Source organism: Chrysemys picta, chromosome 3 (genome assembly GCF_011386835.1).
Source record: "Chrysemys picta bellii isolate R12L10 chromosome 3, ASM1138683v2, whole genome shotgun sequence".
Taxonomy (NCBI): domain Eukaryota; kingdom Metazoa; phylum Chordata; order Testudines; family Emydidae; genus Chrysemys; species Chrysemys picta.
In genome coordinates, this window is record NC_088793.1 from 113445217 (window position 1) to 113462013 (window position 16797).

A 16797-nucleotide genomic window follows, 5' to 3' on the forward strand; every position below is an offset into this window, starting at 1 on the left:
GAATTCAGGCTCATTGACAATTAAAACATCTGATCTTTTTGAATAAATTAAGTACTTTTTGAGATTACAAGATTCCTTTAAAAAAAGGCTTCTTTTTGAAAACACTGACATATCTAACATCTCTGCGCCCCACCAGATGAAATCACACAACATCACAACAATCACACATATAATTTAAGCAGATTTTACCTGATGCAGTGTCACCATTTCTTAAGCCAGGTACAGTAGCACAGTGAAATTTTTTGTAAATGCCAACAGTTTAGATACTGATTTGTGTGATATGCAACAACATTTAACAACAACAAGGATGTAGGAATTTTTTTTTAATTGGATATTTGAAAACTAGACACAATTGTCTATCATTAAACAAAATGGAGAAAAGAAAGCAATGGAGAACAGATATTATGAAAACCCCTGTTGTCAATGAGTTCTTTCAGCAACTAAAGTAAATGTACTGAGCTGACGTATCATTTATATGCACTGATGAGCTGAATGCATTTGTATGTCATTGAAGAGCTCTTTTCATAATCTTTCTGTATGGGCAACAATATGGTGATCTCTTAACCACTCCTTCTTTAAGTCTTTGCTAACAACACTATGTGTTGTTAGGTGTACAACTAACAAATATGACACACCAAAACACTCTGCCTAACCTTTAAAGGAAATTAGTGCAAAATACGTTGATTTTTTAATATTAACCTGCAATTACAACTTTTGACATGATCATTATTTTGACTAGTGTGATTATGAATGAACCATTCTACCTTGTTTGCTTATAAGCTATCCTCGGCCTGCTATTAAAAATTTTTGAAACTGTTGGGCCTGAGGTCTGTGCTCATTTTGCATGTGTACTTTTGTGCTCAGGTTTACAAGTGCATGTAAGTGCTACTTACACTTGCCAATACATACACTGCAAATAAACACACACAAAGGTCTCTAAATGTATTAATTCTTTATTCATGGAAACCAGATATTTTGTCAATAAATGACATTACACACTTTCCCATACTAAAGTGAAAACAAGTTCAGCTGGTATTGAAGTAGATGACAGGATTTCAGACAGATGCCTGTCAATCACCTCATCCATGTCTTTATACTGACCAACATAATCCCAACTTTCAAAGACATCATTATGGGACTCTGCTATATAATGTCTACATTTTTTCCTAGAAGACACCACATTGTTGAAGGCATTCTGCACTGTTCTCCTTGCAGTATATTTATTGTACTATCATGATACATTCTTTTGTATAGCTAAGATTGAAGTGTTCAGATGAATAAGACAAATGCAGTTTTTTGTTAATATTCAGCTCAGATAATGAACCATTTCTCTGAATAAGTTGAAGTTATTCATAAATCAGGGCTTCTGAAATACTCATATAAAAAAGAATAAAAGTATTTAAATATTGTCGAGTCACTTACATTTGGTATCCTTGCCTTACTATTCTGAACTGTGTTGTTCTCACAACACATTTTAAACCACATAATCCAAAATTCCATTAAATTACTCTGAGGAGTCCACTCATTTCCACACACAGGGATGTAAATGACTAATCAAACTACTACTAATCTTATAGAAAGAATAGATTACCAGATGTAGGGGAAAAAACATGGGTTATTTTAACATTACCAATGCCCCCCACCCTCTCTTCTTCTTTTTGGCCAGGTCACAGTTAAAAATTAATTTGTATTTCAGGGAAACATTTTGACTATCATGCTACTTACACTCTAAATACAAAAAGGGTAACATACAACTAAAATGTGTGCGCATGATTAATATTCAACAAAAATGCTTACCTCATCAAACCCAGCAGCCTGTAAGTCTTGTAGCATTTGTCGATTGATTTCAGATGTTCCCCTGGCCGAGGAGCTGGTTTCGTTTGCAAAAGGCAGCAGGGAGTTTCGAATTTCTTGCAAAGCTTTATGGTATGTTACAAATTTGGGGGGATTTCGGCCTTGTCTGGGATCTTCAACTGACATTTTACCCATATTGTGCTCAGCCTTAGCAGCATCTGAGGGCTTAGGCAAATTCCTAAGGCTCTCTCGTATTTCTTGTAACATTTGCCGGCTGCTGCCAGTGTAGTTACTAGCAGGAAAAGTCTTAGGCCTCATTTGTCTATATCCTTCCGGCTTCTCACTTCTCTTCATGAAAACATGTATCTATGTAACCTCCACCAAGGATTCAGCCACAAAAATTTCAAGAAAGACTCGTTGGTAGTTTCAGAACTCACTCTTAAGCAAGAGTGAAAACATTCACCATTACTTGTGGTTCCGACAGTGCTGAAATTCTCAACAACCAAGTCAGCCACCCTGTAACAAAAGAACATTCAAGTTACACATGCTGTTAACGGTGAAAAGTTTGCAATTTGCAGGGCATACATATATCATTTCCTCCATATTTACTAAATTCATCATATGCAACTTATCATTCATGCAGTCTTTAACCATTCTAAATTAAAAACTATTTTGGCCTGGCAACATTTAATTAGTAAACAATGTTTTAGTTGCCTCTCAAGTCTAAAGATCCCAAAGTTGGGAGGGATTGAAATCGCATTTATCAAACCTCGGGAGTAAACTTGTCTTACAATTATTGACAATGATAAACACTGCTGATTTTTTTCAAGCAGGGAGTGTACAGCCATCAGTTAACTGCAAACTTAGCCTGCTACAAAAATTAACTGCATGCTTGAGTTATTTTAAACTATGGCCCAAATGTTTAAATCCTGAAATTTGCTTGAATTTAATCTCACTTAGAAGACGAGAGGAAAATATACATAAATTATTTTCCTCTTGACAGTAGTTTATCCTGATCACCGTCCTAACAAGTTGCTTTACTATGCTACTATTTGAAACACATCATATTAGCACAGCTGAAGGATTATCAAAGATCTACACATCAAAAAGAATGTGATTTAATGGACAAAGAATGTAGAGTAGGAATCTGGACTCCTTGATCCTGTTTCCTGCTCTACTCCTACTCAGTGATACCTTGGGTCAAGTCATTTAGCTCTCCATCACATCAATGCACTGAAGTTTGTTCCCCATCATTTCTCCCACCTTTCATTTTATTTAAGGACACTACAGAATTTAATCATAAAACAGATTTTTTTTATGAATATCATCTGCTTCAATTTCCCAGCTAAATGCAGATGTCTGATATCAACTTTGCTTGAAGAGAAGTGGGACACAGAAGAGCTCTATGTAAGCTCGAAAGCCTGTCTCTCTCATCAATAGAAGTTGGTCTAATAAAAGATATTACCTTACCCACCTTGTCTCTCTAATATCCTGGGACCAACACGGCTACAACTCTGCAAACAATTTCAAATAGTCTGCCAAGTGGGTGATATTGTAAATACTTCAGTGCAACAGATTGTGTGCTCTTACAGTATCAGAAAAACTGAAATGTATTTAAATTAGCAAAAGTGAATTCAATAAGGTAAACTGTTTCAAAAGAAACATTTTTCTCAGTTTTATACAAAATGATAACGCTACAAGTTCTCATTAAATATAATTTTCAATCAAAATTTTAACAATAGTTTATATGTTGGTTTGAGTTAGCATGAAGAACTGTACTTCTTGCATGCCTAGACAAACCACACAAGTTGGTTCTGATACCACCTTTCTTATACCCTCTTTATAATGCACAACATATGCCTGAATATGAGAATAATGTACAAGAATCATCATTTTTTAAGATCCCAAATGAATGCCTTACAAAACCAAGTAAAAATAGTCTGCTGTGTACAGGTCTAACATGACAAAAATTGGTATCAAACAGACAAGTTGGGGAAGAAAACAATGGAAGAGGAAGGATGGTGACACTAATAAGGCTGTGAATTGAAAACATACATACAAACTTTAATGGCTCTTTATTTTTAGAATGTTAGTCATAGATTTTAAGGTCAGAAGGGACCATTAGGATCATCTAAGCCAGGGGTAGGCAACCTATGGCACGGGTGCCGAAGGCGGCACACAAGCTGATTTTCAGTGGCACTCACATTGCCCGGTCCTGGCCACCGGTCCAAGTGGCTCTGCATTTTAATTTAATTTTAAATGAAGCTTCTTAAACATTTTAAAAACCTTATTTACCTTACATACAATAGTTTAGTTATATATTATAGACTTATAGAAAGAGACCTTCTAAAAATGTTAAAATGTATTACTGGCACGCGAAACCTTAAATTAGAGTGAATAAATGAAGACTCGGCACATCACTTCTGAAAGGTTGCCGACCCCGATCTAATCTGTCATCCTGCATAACAGAGGCCAAAACCTCATTCAACAAATTCTACACCCAGTCCATCATTTTTGTTAGAACTATAGTCTCCTTTTAGAAAGATATACAGTCCTGATTTAAATATGGCATGTAATGGAGAATCCGTTACATCCCTAGGTAAATTGTTCCAAGTGTTACAATCTTTCCTCCTCCATCACTTCTTGTAATGGGGCATGTGATGAAATACTCTTAAAACTTCACAAAGAGTAACTAACAGTAAAATGACTGGTTTCAGAGTAGCAGCCGTGTTAGTCTGTATCCGCAAAAAGAAGAACAGGAGGACTTGTGGCACCTTAGAGACTAACAAATTTATTAGAGCATAAGCTTTCGTGGACTACAGCCCACTTCTTCGGATGCATATAGAATGGAACATATATTGAGGAGATATATGGATATATAGGAGTAAAATGACTATATTTACAGAAAACTACTTCCGATTATAAAACCAATGATGGGGTAGGCAGGTATGTTTCTCTTACAAGCATTACAGCTGATGCGGGAGAGGGATAGTAGAAGTGCCAAACACTTGCAGCTCCCACTGTTGTGAATGCTCAGCACCTCTTAAAAACAGGCCAACTAGTTTTTAGTTCTGCGGTAGGATCTTCACCATTGATTTTACCCACCTTGTGCATAAAACCGAACATTTGCCTGCATTTGCCATACTAGTGACAGCTACAGTAGTTTCCTATACTGTTTCCATTCCAACCCTGTTTTCACGTGCTCTTAAACTTCTACAAATGTCACCCCTACGTTCTCCCATGCCTGGTCATTGTCACAAATTGAGCCATTTTGGGGATGAGGAGAATCCGGGGGGGAGGGTGAAATAAATAAATTCAAAAAAAGGTTTTCCTGTTGTAAAAATATTTTAATTTGAAGAAAAAGTTAACTAACATCAAGTCACTGTGGGTAGAATCATGAAATATGGCATGGAAATAATCCCCAATGAGAGATGCCTTTGAATGTTCTTGTAAAAGAGGTTTTTGGTTTTGATGGAATTTTGGCTCATTAAGGAAACAAATTACACTGTATACACAGAGTAAGCTTTTAAACCAAGCTCATAAGGTGTGCACCGCTAAGGAAGACCATAGTGGTTAACTTGTGTTGTAAAAAGTTTGAGGTGGTGGAACAAGACAAGCAGAGGTGTGCGGAAACACAATGGACCCCTGCTTCACTCAGAATGCCTCTTATAAAGTAAAACCCATGCAGCTCCGAAGGCTCCCCAGGAAAGGAACTCCATCCTACCAACAAAGTAAGGTGCAAGGAATGGGGCATTCTTGTGATGTCTTCCTTTTTTCTTTATTGGCAACTTGAAGAAAACAAGGGCACAAATCCCCTTTTTCTTTATTACATGTAAAGATGGCCTGAAAGTGCTGCATTGTGACCGCCCAAAAAAGATTTTCTGCTTTTTTATCATCTTAGAAATATCAACAATGCCAAACCTTCTCGATATAGTTTTGCTGGATGCTTTCCTTGGAAGACCCAGACGCGTGGAAAGGGCACACTCTCATCCCGAAGTTAAAGAGACAGGATGTAGACAAAAGCCTTTGTCTTATCAGGCATTTGAGTTAAACTGGTATATGTAAGTACTTTTAAACGGTCTGCATAACAATTACTCTCTCTCTCAATCCGGTTTTAATTTTTATGATCTCTCTTATGTCATAAACCTTTAGTTGTTCATGCTATTTTAATACAATATATAATCAATTTTTTTTGTAGTCTTGTAATATGCTCTTTTATGCTGCTCAGTGAATAAGGCACAAATCTTCAGGTATATACTTCCAGAGACTGCCAGGCATATATAAAATATTACAAGATGCTACATGTTTGAATATAAATTGTAAAAAAAAAAACCCAACAACCCTGTATAATATCTATTAGAGAAATAGTATGGAATTATATAAAGAGTTATAATACATATAGGCAAGAGAACATAGTTAAGCTTCTCTGTGCAACCTTAAACTCTTAAGTCAGGAAATGTAAAAGTTAACTGCAACTTTAACATTAAAAAACTTCAAAAAGTCAAAAGTTTAATAAAGAAGTAGTTGAAGTGAAATATGATAAAGCAAAAAGTGTGCAATGAGTTATTAAAAAGTGTTTAAAATCATTATGCTTAGATAAACTGATTTTTGTTCTTTATTTAGTTTTCTTTATTTTTTATTGCTTTTAATGTGTGAAATGTGACTTCAATGAGAGTGTTTGACTAAAAACACATGTCCCAAAGAAAGATGAAGACAAGGGTAACTTATTGCCAATTTTAAGTGGGACTTGTTCTTGCTTGGCCAACATAATGGAGAAGGAAGTTTTTCTGTCTCCAAGAGATTGCATTAACAGCTATAAAGAATAATTGGCTACAAAAGTGAACATGGAGTTACATTTTAATAGTACTGGAAAAAAACACCATCATCCAGAAAGAAGGTACTCAGGGGGTGTAAACTTATTCAAGACCCCATTCAAAATTATCTGTAAGACTAGATGGCTCAGAAGATTAGTAACAACAAAACATTTAGGTTACTGATTAGAATACAGTTGAATCTGGTAGCACCCAGAAGTAATTACTATCTGACCACTACTACGTAAGCTACTTAAAATGAGTTTGTGAGTCCACACTATGATAGATAGACAACCACTGAAGTTAATCTGACTACATATTTTCCAAGGAACAATGCCCACTGAAGGAATTTTCCTATATAAAATTTGCATACCCCTGTAATTATGGGGAAAAGGGGAGCGTGAGGGGGGAAAAAGTTGCTTTGCACTCTTATGCTTTTCCATAATATTGTTTGGTGCTTAGATCTCGAGGGGATAAGCATCTTTTAAATATCTAAGCTAAACAGACTTGCCACCCCTGAAAGGCTCTGTGGTCAAGTGGATAGGGCACTTAACTGGGAGTCAGGAGACTTGGATTCTATTCTGTTTGACAGTTACTTATGTGGCCTTTGGCAAGCCACTTAACTTTGTGCGTCAATTTTCCCCATCTATAAAATGGAGATAATTATAATTACCTTCCTTTGTAAACTGCTTTGAGATCCTCAGATGAGGAATGCTATGTAATAAGTGTTACATATAATGTATTGTTTTCTTGATGGTTTCAGCAAGACAGACCAAAGACCAATGGGCTTGAAAACTGAATTGCTTTGAAGCCAAATTGAGTTGGTTCCTCAACTGAGATTGTCCCTCTATCTTAGGGAAGTATGAGGAAGCAAGTATTGCCACAGACTGCGATATACCTGTTCTGTGTACAGGGAACCGCAAACCCCAAGGCTGTCAATTCATCACATTTCACAAACAAGGAATTTACACACACACTTTAAAAGTAAAAAAGGCTTTGCTAGGTGGTCAACACCACTCCCTTCATCTTGCACATTGAGCCAGGGGACAATAACTATTCTCCCTGTATCTGAAGAACTGATGAGATAGCCCCACTTGCAATTCTGTAAACATTGTCCATCAGTACATTTTCAGCTGCATCTATCTCCACTTCTCAAATGAAGCTGCATCAGTTTGCCCCTTCTTTCCTTTTAAGGAGACAAAAACCAGGATAACAGGTTTCTTACTTTCCAGGCCAAATTCTCAGAATGTTTATTGGTCCTAGAAATATCTGTACTGATCTGCCCTAGTGCTTCTATACCCTGTATTTCACAAAATATTGGACCTTAAAAATGAATGTTGTTTAAGCCAAGAAAATATCAAACTTGAGAGCTGGGAAGAGAAAGTCTGACAATTTAGGTAGTTGTAGCTCATTTTGAGAGTGTGAACAGTTGCAGCTTCTGACAGTACCATGTAAGGCCTTTCAAACTTCACTGGGAAAGGGAACCATTGGAGTGGTAAAAATATTAACTTTTAAGTTTTATAAAACTATCACAAAGTTATACATAGTTAATATTTCATAACTGCAACAATATTTAAACACCCAATCCTTAAAAACTGTAATTGGAATAAACTATCATTTCTCCAGCCATGCTTCACTTCTAAATAATTTAACCAGTCCAAATGTCTCAATCAAGACTGTCATGTTAGAGGTCAATTCTTTACACTCATTTAAAAGCTGGTATTCTTAGTTGCCTTCACATAGTATAAAGAAGTGATCCTAGTAGCTACAAGGTCAGTAGCCACTCAAATCACATTGGAATTGGCATAATGACAGAGAGGTACTAAGGTAATTAAAATAAAGCAATTTTAAGGGTACAGCATCTCATGGACCACCAGGTCTAGAAATGAATGTGATACTGCAGATGAAATTCAATGTTGCCAAAGTAATGCACATTAGAAAACATAATCCCAACTATACATACAAAACAATAGGGTCTCAGTTAGCTGCTACCGCACAAGAAAGAGCTCTTGGAGTCGTCATGGATAATTTTCTGAAAACACTGCTCAGTGTACAGCAGCAGTCAAAAAAGCTAACAGAATCTTAAGAACCATTAGGGAATGGTCAGAAAATAAGACAGAAAATATCATATGCCACTGTATAAATCCATGGTACGCCCACTCCTTGAACACTGCCTGCAGTTCTGGTTGCCCCATCTGAAAAAAGATATACACCTCTACCTCAATATAACTCTACCAGATATAACACGAATTCAGATATAACGCGGTAAAGCAGCGCTGGGGGCGGGGGGGGGAAGGAGGGGCTGTGCACTCTGGCGGATCAAAGCAAGTTCGATATAACGCGGTTTCACCTATAATGCAGTAAGATTTTGGGGCTACCGAGGACAGCGTTATATCGAGGTAGAGGTGTATTAGAATTGCAAAAAGTACAGAGAAGAGTAACAAAAATTATTGGGGGGGGGGAGGAGGAGGTATGGAACAGCTTCCATATGAAGAGAGATTAAAAAGACTGCAACTGTTTAGTTTAGAAGACAAATATATGATATGATAAAGGAAAAGATCACAAATGGTATGGAGATAGTGAAGAAGGAAGTGTTAATTATCCCTTCACATAACACTAGAACCAGGGGTCACCCAATGAAAGTAATAGGCAGCAGGTTTAAAACAAACATAAGGAAGTACTTCTTCACACAATGCAGTCAACCTGTGGAACTTACTGCCAGGGGATCTTGTGAAGGTCAAAAGCATAACTGGGTTAAAAAAAATAATTAGATACATTTATGGAGGATAGGTCTGTCAATAGCTATTAGCAAGATTGTCAGGGACACAACCCCCATACTCTGGGAGTTCCTAAGCCTCTGACTGCCAGAAGCTGGGCCTGGATGACAAGGGATCAATTGGTAATTGCCCTGTTCATTTCCTCTGAAGCCTCTGGCACCAGCCACTGTTGGAAGCCAGAATACTGGGCTATGTGGACCAATAATCTGAGCCAGTATGGCCATTCCTATGTTCTTATGATGTCCCCTTCCATAGTGTATTACAATGGTTAACAGCTTTTGTTTCTAACCCTGGTGGTTTGCAAGATATTGGAACAAGACAGTCACTGATCCCTCAGATCAGCATTGTATTTTGGCATAGACCATGGATTTATAGAAAGTACCAGACCTGAGACCAATTTAGTTTTCAACCTATATACAAAAATTCAGAGCAGCATAAATACCATCCGCCAAATATCAGATTCTCCCTTATCTGTGACAGCTGGATACTTGGAGATGGAGTTTGGACTAATGTGTGAACATCCACCAAATTTAAATCACTATAATGGTGGGATATTCATTGGACACCAATAGACAAACAAGCTAAACCAGATTTCACTTAAATGAAAGTACGCTAGCCAAAGTTGACCCAGTTTCATATAAAAATTTATTTGACTGCAGAAATCAGTGCCAGTAACAGCTGAAGAGGCCATATGGGAGCATCATGTTGAGGGAATAATCTCTCTTACAGTGTCTCTTCAACCCAGAACCCAATAAATCCACTGTCTCTTCCTCAACCCGGTGTCATCCCAACCCCATAGTCCTCACTCAAAGATTAATAGATTTGGCTCTCGAATCAGTTACACACACGCTTTCAATTACCTCGCTCCCCCTTTCCCCGATCTTTATTTTGCAGGAACGAGGGAAAACGTTTCAAAGTTTAATCCGGGGTTGAAATACACAAAAGCTCCAGCTGCAGGCGAGGAGCGCGCAGAGAGGCAGAGACCCCAGACCGTACCCACCCCGGGGCACAAACTGGATTCTAGTCGGCGCCGCCCAGCCCCTCCCCAGTCCCCAGAGCAGCTAAGGCGAGGCGCTGGGGCAGGAGACGGGGAATCCCCGCCGGAGAGATGGATGCGGGGGGGATGCCCCCAGGGGCAAAGCGCTGTACCGGGCGAGGGGATCTGAGCAGGGGATTGGAGGGGGAGGTGCAGCAGCCGGGCAGAGCTGCAAACGGGGTGAGCCGGGCGAGGAGACAGGAGCAACCCCCCACCCCCCTTGCGGCTCCCGAGGGCACGGGGCGACGGGGGCGGGAGGGGCTGTTATTGTCTCTACTCTCTCGCGGGGCAGCGCCCCCCAGCGTGCCGAGAGGCGGCGGCCGGGGCCGGCCGGCCGGTCACATTCACGAGGGAGGCGCGGTCGGGACTCGCCTCCACCCGGGCACGGGATCCCCCTGGCCGCGCTCCCCTCCCGGGGCAGAGCGGGGCGAGGGCGCTCGGAGCCGGACCTACCTGCGGGGACAAGGCGGCGGCGGCGTCGCCCCGGGCCCACGCGTGTTGCGGGGTGCGGCGCGCTGCGTGCGGCGCTGGGCTCCGCCCGTAGGGCGGCGGCAGCGCCGTTCGGGTCCCCGGTGCTGGTGGCAGCTCGTCCCCTCCCCCACCCCCCGTGGGGCTCAGTTCCGGGCCGCCATGTTCTCGGTGGGTCTGGCGCAGAGGGTTTCCCGGATATGGGCAGTTCCCGGCCTCCTTTGCGCGTATTCCCTGCTGCTCCCCCCACCCCCCTGGATTGGAATGTGAGTAGCTCGGAGTCAGCATTCCGGGCCGGGCGGGCCCTGCGCAGGGGGAACGGGCCGCGAGCGCCTCACGCGCGCCCTCGTCCTGGCTCTGGCAGCGGCCCTTAGCACAACTCCGCCCCCCAAGAAAGGCGCCGTTTCTGGTTGGCTGATGCCTGAGGATTCCAATCCCCTCCCAGCCGCGTCTCAGTGCAGAGTTATTTGGTGCGTGCAAAATAATCTGGTGAAGCCACGCTGGGGTGGCGGCGTTCTTATCGGCGGGGTTCCAGGCAGGAAGGCCTCCAGGAAGCTGAGTCATTTTGCAGTCCTCACCCCTGCATATCGGGGTTTGTGGCTGCCCACATTGACCTGTCTCTCAAACGCCACTGAAATTCCGCTGCGGCGCAATTCCATGCCCCGTACGAAACCGGTTCAGAAGGCTGCACCATTGCCTTCGTGGTAAATGAAACCCGGGTTGGCACGGAGTGGGGTCCCAAGCAAGATAACTATATGTCACTTTCTCTGCGGTCCGTGAAGTTCGCCACGCGTCCTCTGTCGTAAATCCATCACCCCAAACTTATTCACAACCGGCAGCATGAGGGCAGACGGCCATAGGGTGGATTAAACAAGTCTTTAATTAACAATAGATGTGGCATATTTTGCAATTTTGTCACAAGGTTTGCTACGCTTTCCTGTCTACCAACACTGGCCGGAGCAGTATTGCAGAGACCTGGTAACTATGGTTAAGGTTAAGATTTTGTCATGGTTATTTTTAGTAAAAGTTACAGACAGGTCTTTGGCAATACACAAAAATGCATGGGAGCCATGACCTGTCCGTGACGTTTACTAAGAATAGCGGGGGGAGAGGGGGATCACAGCTGGAGCTCTATGGGGGAGACTTAGAGCCCAAGCCCTACTGCAAAGGGTGAGGGGGACTGATAGCCCCACTGCAACAGGAGGCGCACAACCCTAGCTCCAGTCCTGGCCGCAGCTGGGTGGGGGGGGCACACAGCTCTGGCTGAAGCCAAGGGTTAGGGTCGCACAGCCCCAGCTCGACGTAGGGTTGCGTGGAGGCACACAGCCCTGGCTTGAGCCCTGGCCACAGCTATGCTGGGGGAAGGGGGAGCACAGGCCTGGCTCCAGCCCCAGTTGAAGCCACTGGTTAGGAACACACAGCCCCAGCTCCTGCCACAGCAATGGGGGTGGGAGGCACAGCCCCAGCTCCTGCCACAGCTGCAAGGGGGGCATAAAGCCATAGCTCCAGCTGAAGCAGACCGGTGCAGTTACAGAATTGTGACCAAATCATATCTTTAACCACGGTAGAAGAGTAGATGTAAATATGCCTGAAATAATAGGTATGGTGCAATTAAGTTATACATCGATCATCTTTGCATGAGACAAGCGAGCCCCTTTGGAGCACAGTACTTCACCTCTGAATAACAGAGTGCCAAGGCTGAAGTGAGGAACATATGGGCATTGGCACCCCATGTCATACTGACCAGTTTCCTGAGCAGGTTTTAGCGCACTTTGACTTTAGTTGCTGTCTTTGTAAGATGATAATGATATGTGAAAGTTCTATCCAACATGATGCCTAGATAGACCGGGTGTGAATCATGCTTTATTTGCTGACCATTGAGAACTACATTCATCTCTGCCTCCTTGTGCATGATGAAAGTGGAAGGCACTCAACACAGTCTTACTTCTACTTGGTATCTGGCACCACCCACAACAATAATCAGCCATAGCTGCATTCAGAACACTCAAGTATGTCAAAGGAGTGACTGAGTGCTGAGACATATGTCATGAGGCAACAAATGAGGCGCAGATCTCATTGCCTCAGTATCTGCTCCTGGCTCAACGATACCTTGTGGCAATGAGGCCATGGTAGACTGTACTCAACACAATCCTGTCATCAGCCTTTTAGTGTCAACCACTCTCTGTGTGCTCTTCTTATAAGAGAGAAAACATCACCTCTTAGATATGAAATAATGAATGGCTCTCTCTACCACAGTGGTCTCCAACCTTTTTATGCCCAAGATCACTTTTTGAATTTAAGGGCAACCTACAATCTACCCCGCCTCTTCCCTAAAGTCCCACCCCGCTCACTCCATCCCCCCCACACTCACTCACTTTCACCAGACTGCGGTAGGGAGTTGGGGTTCAGGAGGGGGTGCGGGCTCTTGGCTGCCATCTCAGCCAGCCCCAATGTTTTCACTCTCCCACTCTGAAAGTTTTCTAGACTCAATTTCTAGACTCTGCCTCCCTTCTTTTATATATATATTTTTGAGAGAGGGGAGGAGCAGAGGTAAGACATTATGCTAGGTGAGAACATACCACTTAATTTATGTAATCTAATAGTTTTATTACCTTTCTACCCTATTCCTGATGCAGCTTCCAAAACAAAGAAAAGGCACAGTAAGTAAATGTTTTCATTGAGCTGCCCCCCATGATAGCCACGTTTTCACAAGTGCTTACAGTTAATTTAGAACCCAGTAATGTGAACGAGTCGTTAAGATTATTCCTTCTAATATACATATTCTTGCATTTAATAGTGAATTTCATGTGATGTGATATACTGGCTGCTCAGCAGGCTTTGACTGGTCTTGCTGAAGTTCCTCACAGTCCACTAAATTAGCATCTGCTAAATTTATTGCAGTAGATGTTTCCCCTTCCCAAACATTGACAGTTGCTCTACTTAAGTTACTTGCATATTTTAAGGTCCAATTATCTTGTTCATCCTTTTCCAAATCATTGATTAATATACTAAATCAACCTTCTCTAAGGAGAGTTAAACGCTTAAGCCCTTTCAACACTACTTCCAACAGTGAATCTAGGCATCAAGATTTGCTACTGTAGATGCAGCTTTGATGAGGTAAAGATGAAAGGAACAGAATGGAGAGGGAAATTTGGGAGACTGAAGTGCAGCAGGAAATAAAATCACTAAGACAGGCAGGGACAGTTACTTAGACTAAATGTAAATTTGATGCAGTAAAAGGACAATTAAGGGATTCAAAAAAGCATTGACCTGATCATAGCATGAAAAAAAGGGAGGAATAGTCAAATAGGGAGTGTTTCTAATGGGATGTCACAGAGTTTGTTCTTCACCTAACCTTATTCAATATTTTTAATCAGTGATCTGGAAGAAAATATAACATCATTCCTGATACAGTTTATAAAGATTAATGGGGTGGCAAATAATGAGGTGGACAGGTCAGTTGTACAGAGTAATCTGGACTATGAGGTAAACTGGGCATGTTCAAACATGTTTTTAAATATACCCAAATTGAAGGTCATGCATCTAGGAACAAAGAATATAGGCCATACTTAAAAGGATTTGGGACAGAATCCTGGAATGCATGACACTGAAAAGGATTCAGATCTTGGTGGATCAACTTGGAGGATAACCAACTAAGCATGACCCCCTAGTGCGATACTATAGCCAAAAGGGGTTGTCTGGATGTATGAATAGGGAAAATAGAGTACAAATAAAGGAAGTGATTGTGATGTTGCACTCCATATGTTTTAAGGAAATATGTTTATAAGTTTGAATATGATATAACTGGAATATGCTTCATGCAAAAAGTCTCTTGTAAGATATCATTACAAAGCTTATGATCTAGTATGTGTGTTCATCCTATTTGAATGATTATATCATTCTTGTAGTTGAAGCTACAAATATGAAGTATTATTCTGAAGTCCTATTGTAATTATGCAAAGTGTGGGCCATTAATGGTGGCTTGGAATCTTGATCTCCCCTTGACTAGGACAATTGGTTGTAAATGGCTCTGTTTACTTGCAAGCCTTCCTGTGAGTCAGGCCAGGAAGAATGGAGGCTTGGGGTCTCACAGGACATGTGACCATGTCACCTGTTACTGGAATCCATCTTAAACCTGGTGCTTTTCCATTTAGGAGGGCTGGGAACCCAGAGAAACAAAGGATTCCCACCTTGTACCAAAGTTATAAAAGGGGGTGGAAAAGAACAAAGGGGGCTGCCAGTTATGAGAAATCCCTGAGCTGGAACTAACAAGAACCGTACTGGGGAAAGGATTGGGCCCAGACGAGGAAGGAGGCTAGTGAAAGAAGCTTATTGGAACATCTCTGAGGGTGAGATTTATCTGTATTCAGTTTCTTAATGTATTAGGCTTAGACTTGCGCGTTTTGTTTTATTTTTCTTGGTAACTTACTTTGTTCTGTCTGTTATTACTTGAAACCACTTAAATCCTACCTTTTATACTTAATAAAATCACTTTTGTTTATTCATTAACCCAGAGTAAGTGATTACTATCTGGGGGAACAAATAGCTGTGCATATCTCTCTGTCAGTGTTATAGAGGGCAGACAATTTATGAGTTTATGCTGTATAAGCTTTATACAGAGTAAAACTGATTTGTTTGGGGTTTGGATCCCATTGGGAGCTGGGTGTCTGTGTGGTGGAGACAGGAGTACTTCCTGAGCTGTTTTCAGTTTAGTCTGCAGCTTTGGGGGCACGTGGTTCAGACCCTGGGTCTGTATAGCAGCAGGCTAGTGTGTCTGGCTCAACAAAACAGGGTTCTGGAGTCCCAAGCCATCAGAGAAAATGGGCTCAGGAGGTAGTTTCAGCACATCAGGTGACAGTCCCAAGGGGGTCCCTGTGACCGAACCTGGCACAGTGATATTACCTTTGTATACAGCGTAAGTGAGATTCATAGAGTTTCTGGCCAGAAGGGACCACTGTGATCATGTAGTCTGACTTCCTGCATAGCACAGGCCGTAGAACTTCCCCCAAATAATTCCTGTTTGAACTAGAACAGATCTTTTAGAAAAATATCCATTTTTTGTTTAAAAGTTGCTAGTGATGGAGAATCCACCACAACCCTTGGTAAATTGTTTGAATCGTTAATTATCCTCTTTATTAAAAACGTACACCAGTGGGTTTCAACCTTTGGTCTGTGGACTGCTGGGAATCCGCAGCCCATATCTAAGATTTCCAAAGGGGTCTGCACCTCCTTTCAAAAATTTTTAGGAGTCCGCAAATGAAAAAAGTTTGTAAACCCCTGATATATACTTTATTTCCAGTCTGAATTTGCCTACCTTCAACTTCCAATCATTGGGTCTTGTTATACCTTTCTCTAATAGATTAACAAGCCCATTATCAAATATGTGTCTTCCATGTAAGTACTTGTGAACTGTGATCAAGTCACATCTTATCCTTTGCTTTCTTGAACTAAACAGATTGAGCTCCTTGAGTATCATTGTAAGGCATGTTTTCCAATCCTTTAAATCATTCTTGTGGCTCTTCTCTGAACCCTCTCCAATCTATCAACATCCTGAATCAACCTACATCTTTAATTGTGGACACCAGAACTGGACACAGTATTCCAGCAGCAACCACACTAGTGCCAAATAGAGAGGTAAAATATCCTCTTTGCTCCTGCTTGAGATTCCCCTTTATGCATCCAAGGATTGCATTAGACCTTTTGGCCACAGTCTCACAGTAGGAGCTTATGGTCAGCTGATTATCGCTGTTTCCCAGGATATAGTGCCCCATTCTGTAAATATAGCCTACATTCTTAGAAATGTATATATTTACATTTGACTGTACTAAAATATATATTGTTTGCAACCAGCTTACAGAGCAATCTGGATTGTTTGGTATTCGTGATCTGTCCTCTTTGTTATGTATCACTC

General features: G+C 41.3%; 1 protein-coding gene across 2 annotated transcripts in view; it reads right to left on the reverse strand.

Annotated features, from left to right (window-relative positions):
* The window catches only part of LATS1 (large tumor suppressor kinase 1), a 41167-nt gene extending 29499 nt beyond the window's left edge, over nucleotides 1-11668 (reverse strand). Inside the window, exons 1-2 of one of the 2 annotated variants that reach the window (XM_065590325.1) lie at nucleotides 10872-11668; nucleotides 1798-2310 (exon numbers count right to left, since the gene is read on the reverse strand). In XM_065590325.1, the coding sequence (XP_065446397.1) occupies nucleotides 1798-2148 (351 nt within the window). In that variant the 5' untranslated portion in view covers nucleotides 2149-2310; nucleotides 10872-11668. The remainder of the gene's footprint in view (nucleotides 1-1797; nucleotides 2311-10871) is intronic. The other variant, XM_042848239.2, reaches the window with a different exon arrangement.
* Between the last annotated feature and the right edge of the window lie 5129 nt (nucleotides 11669-16797).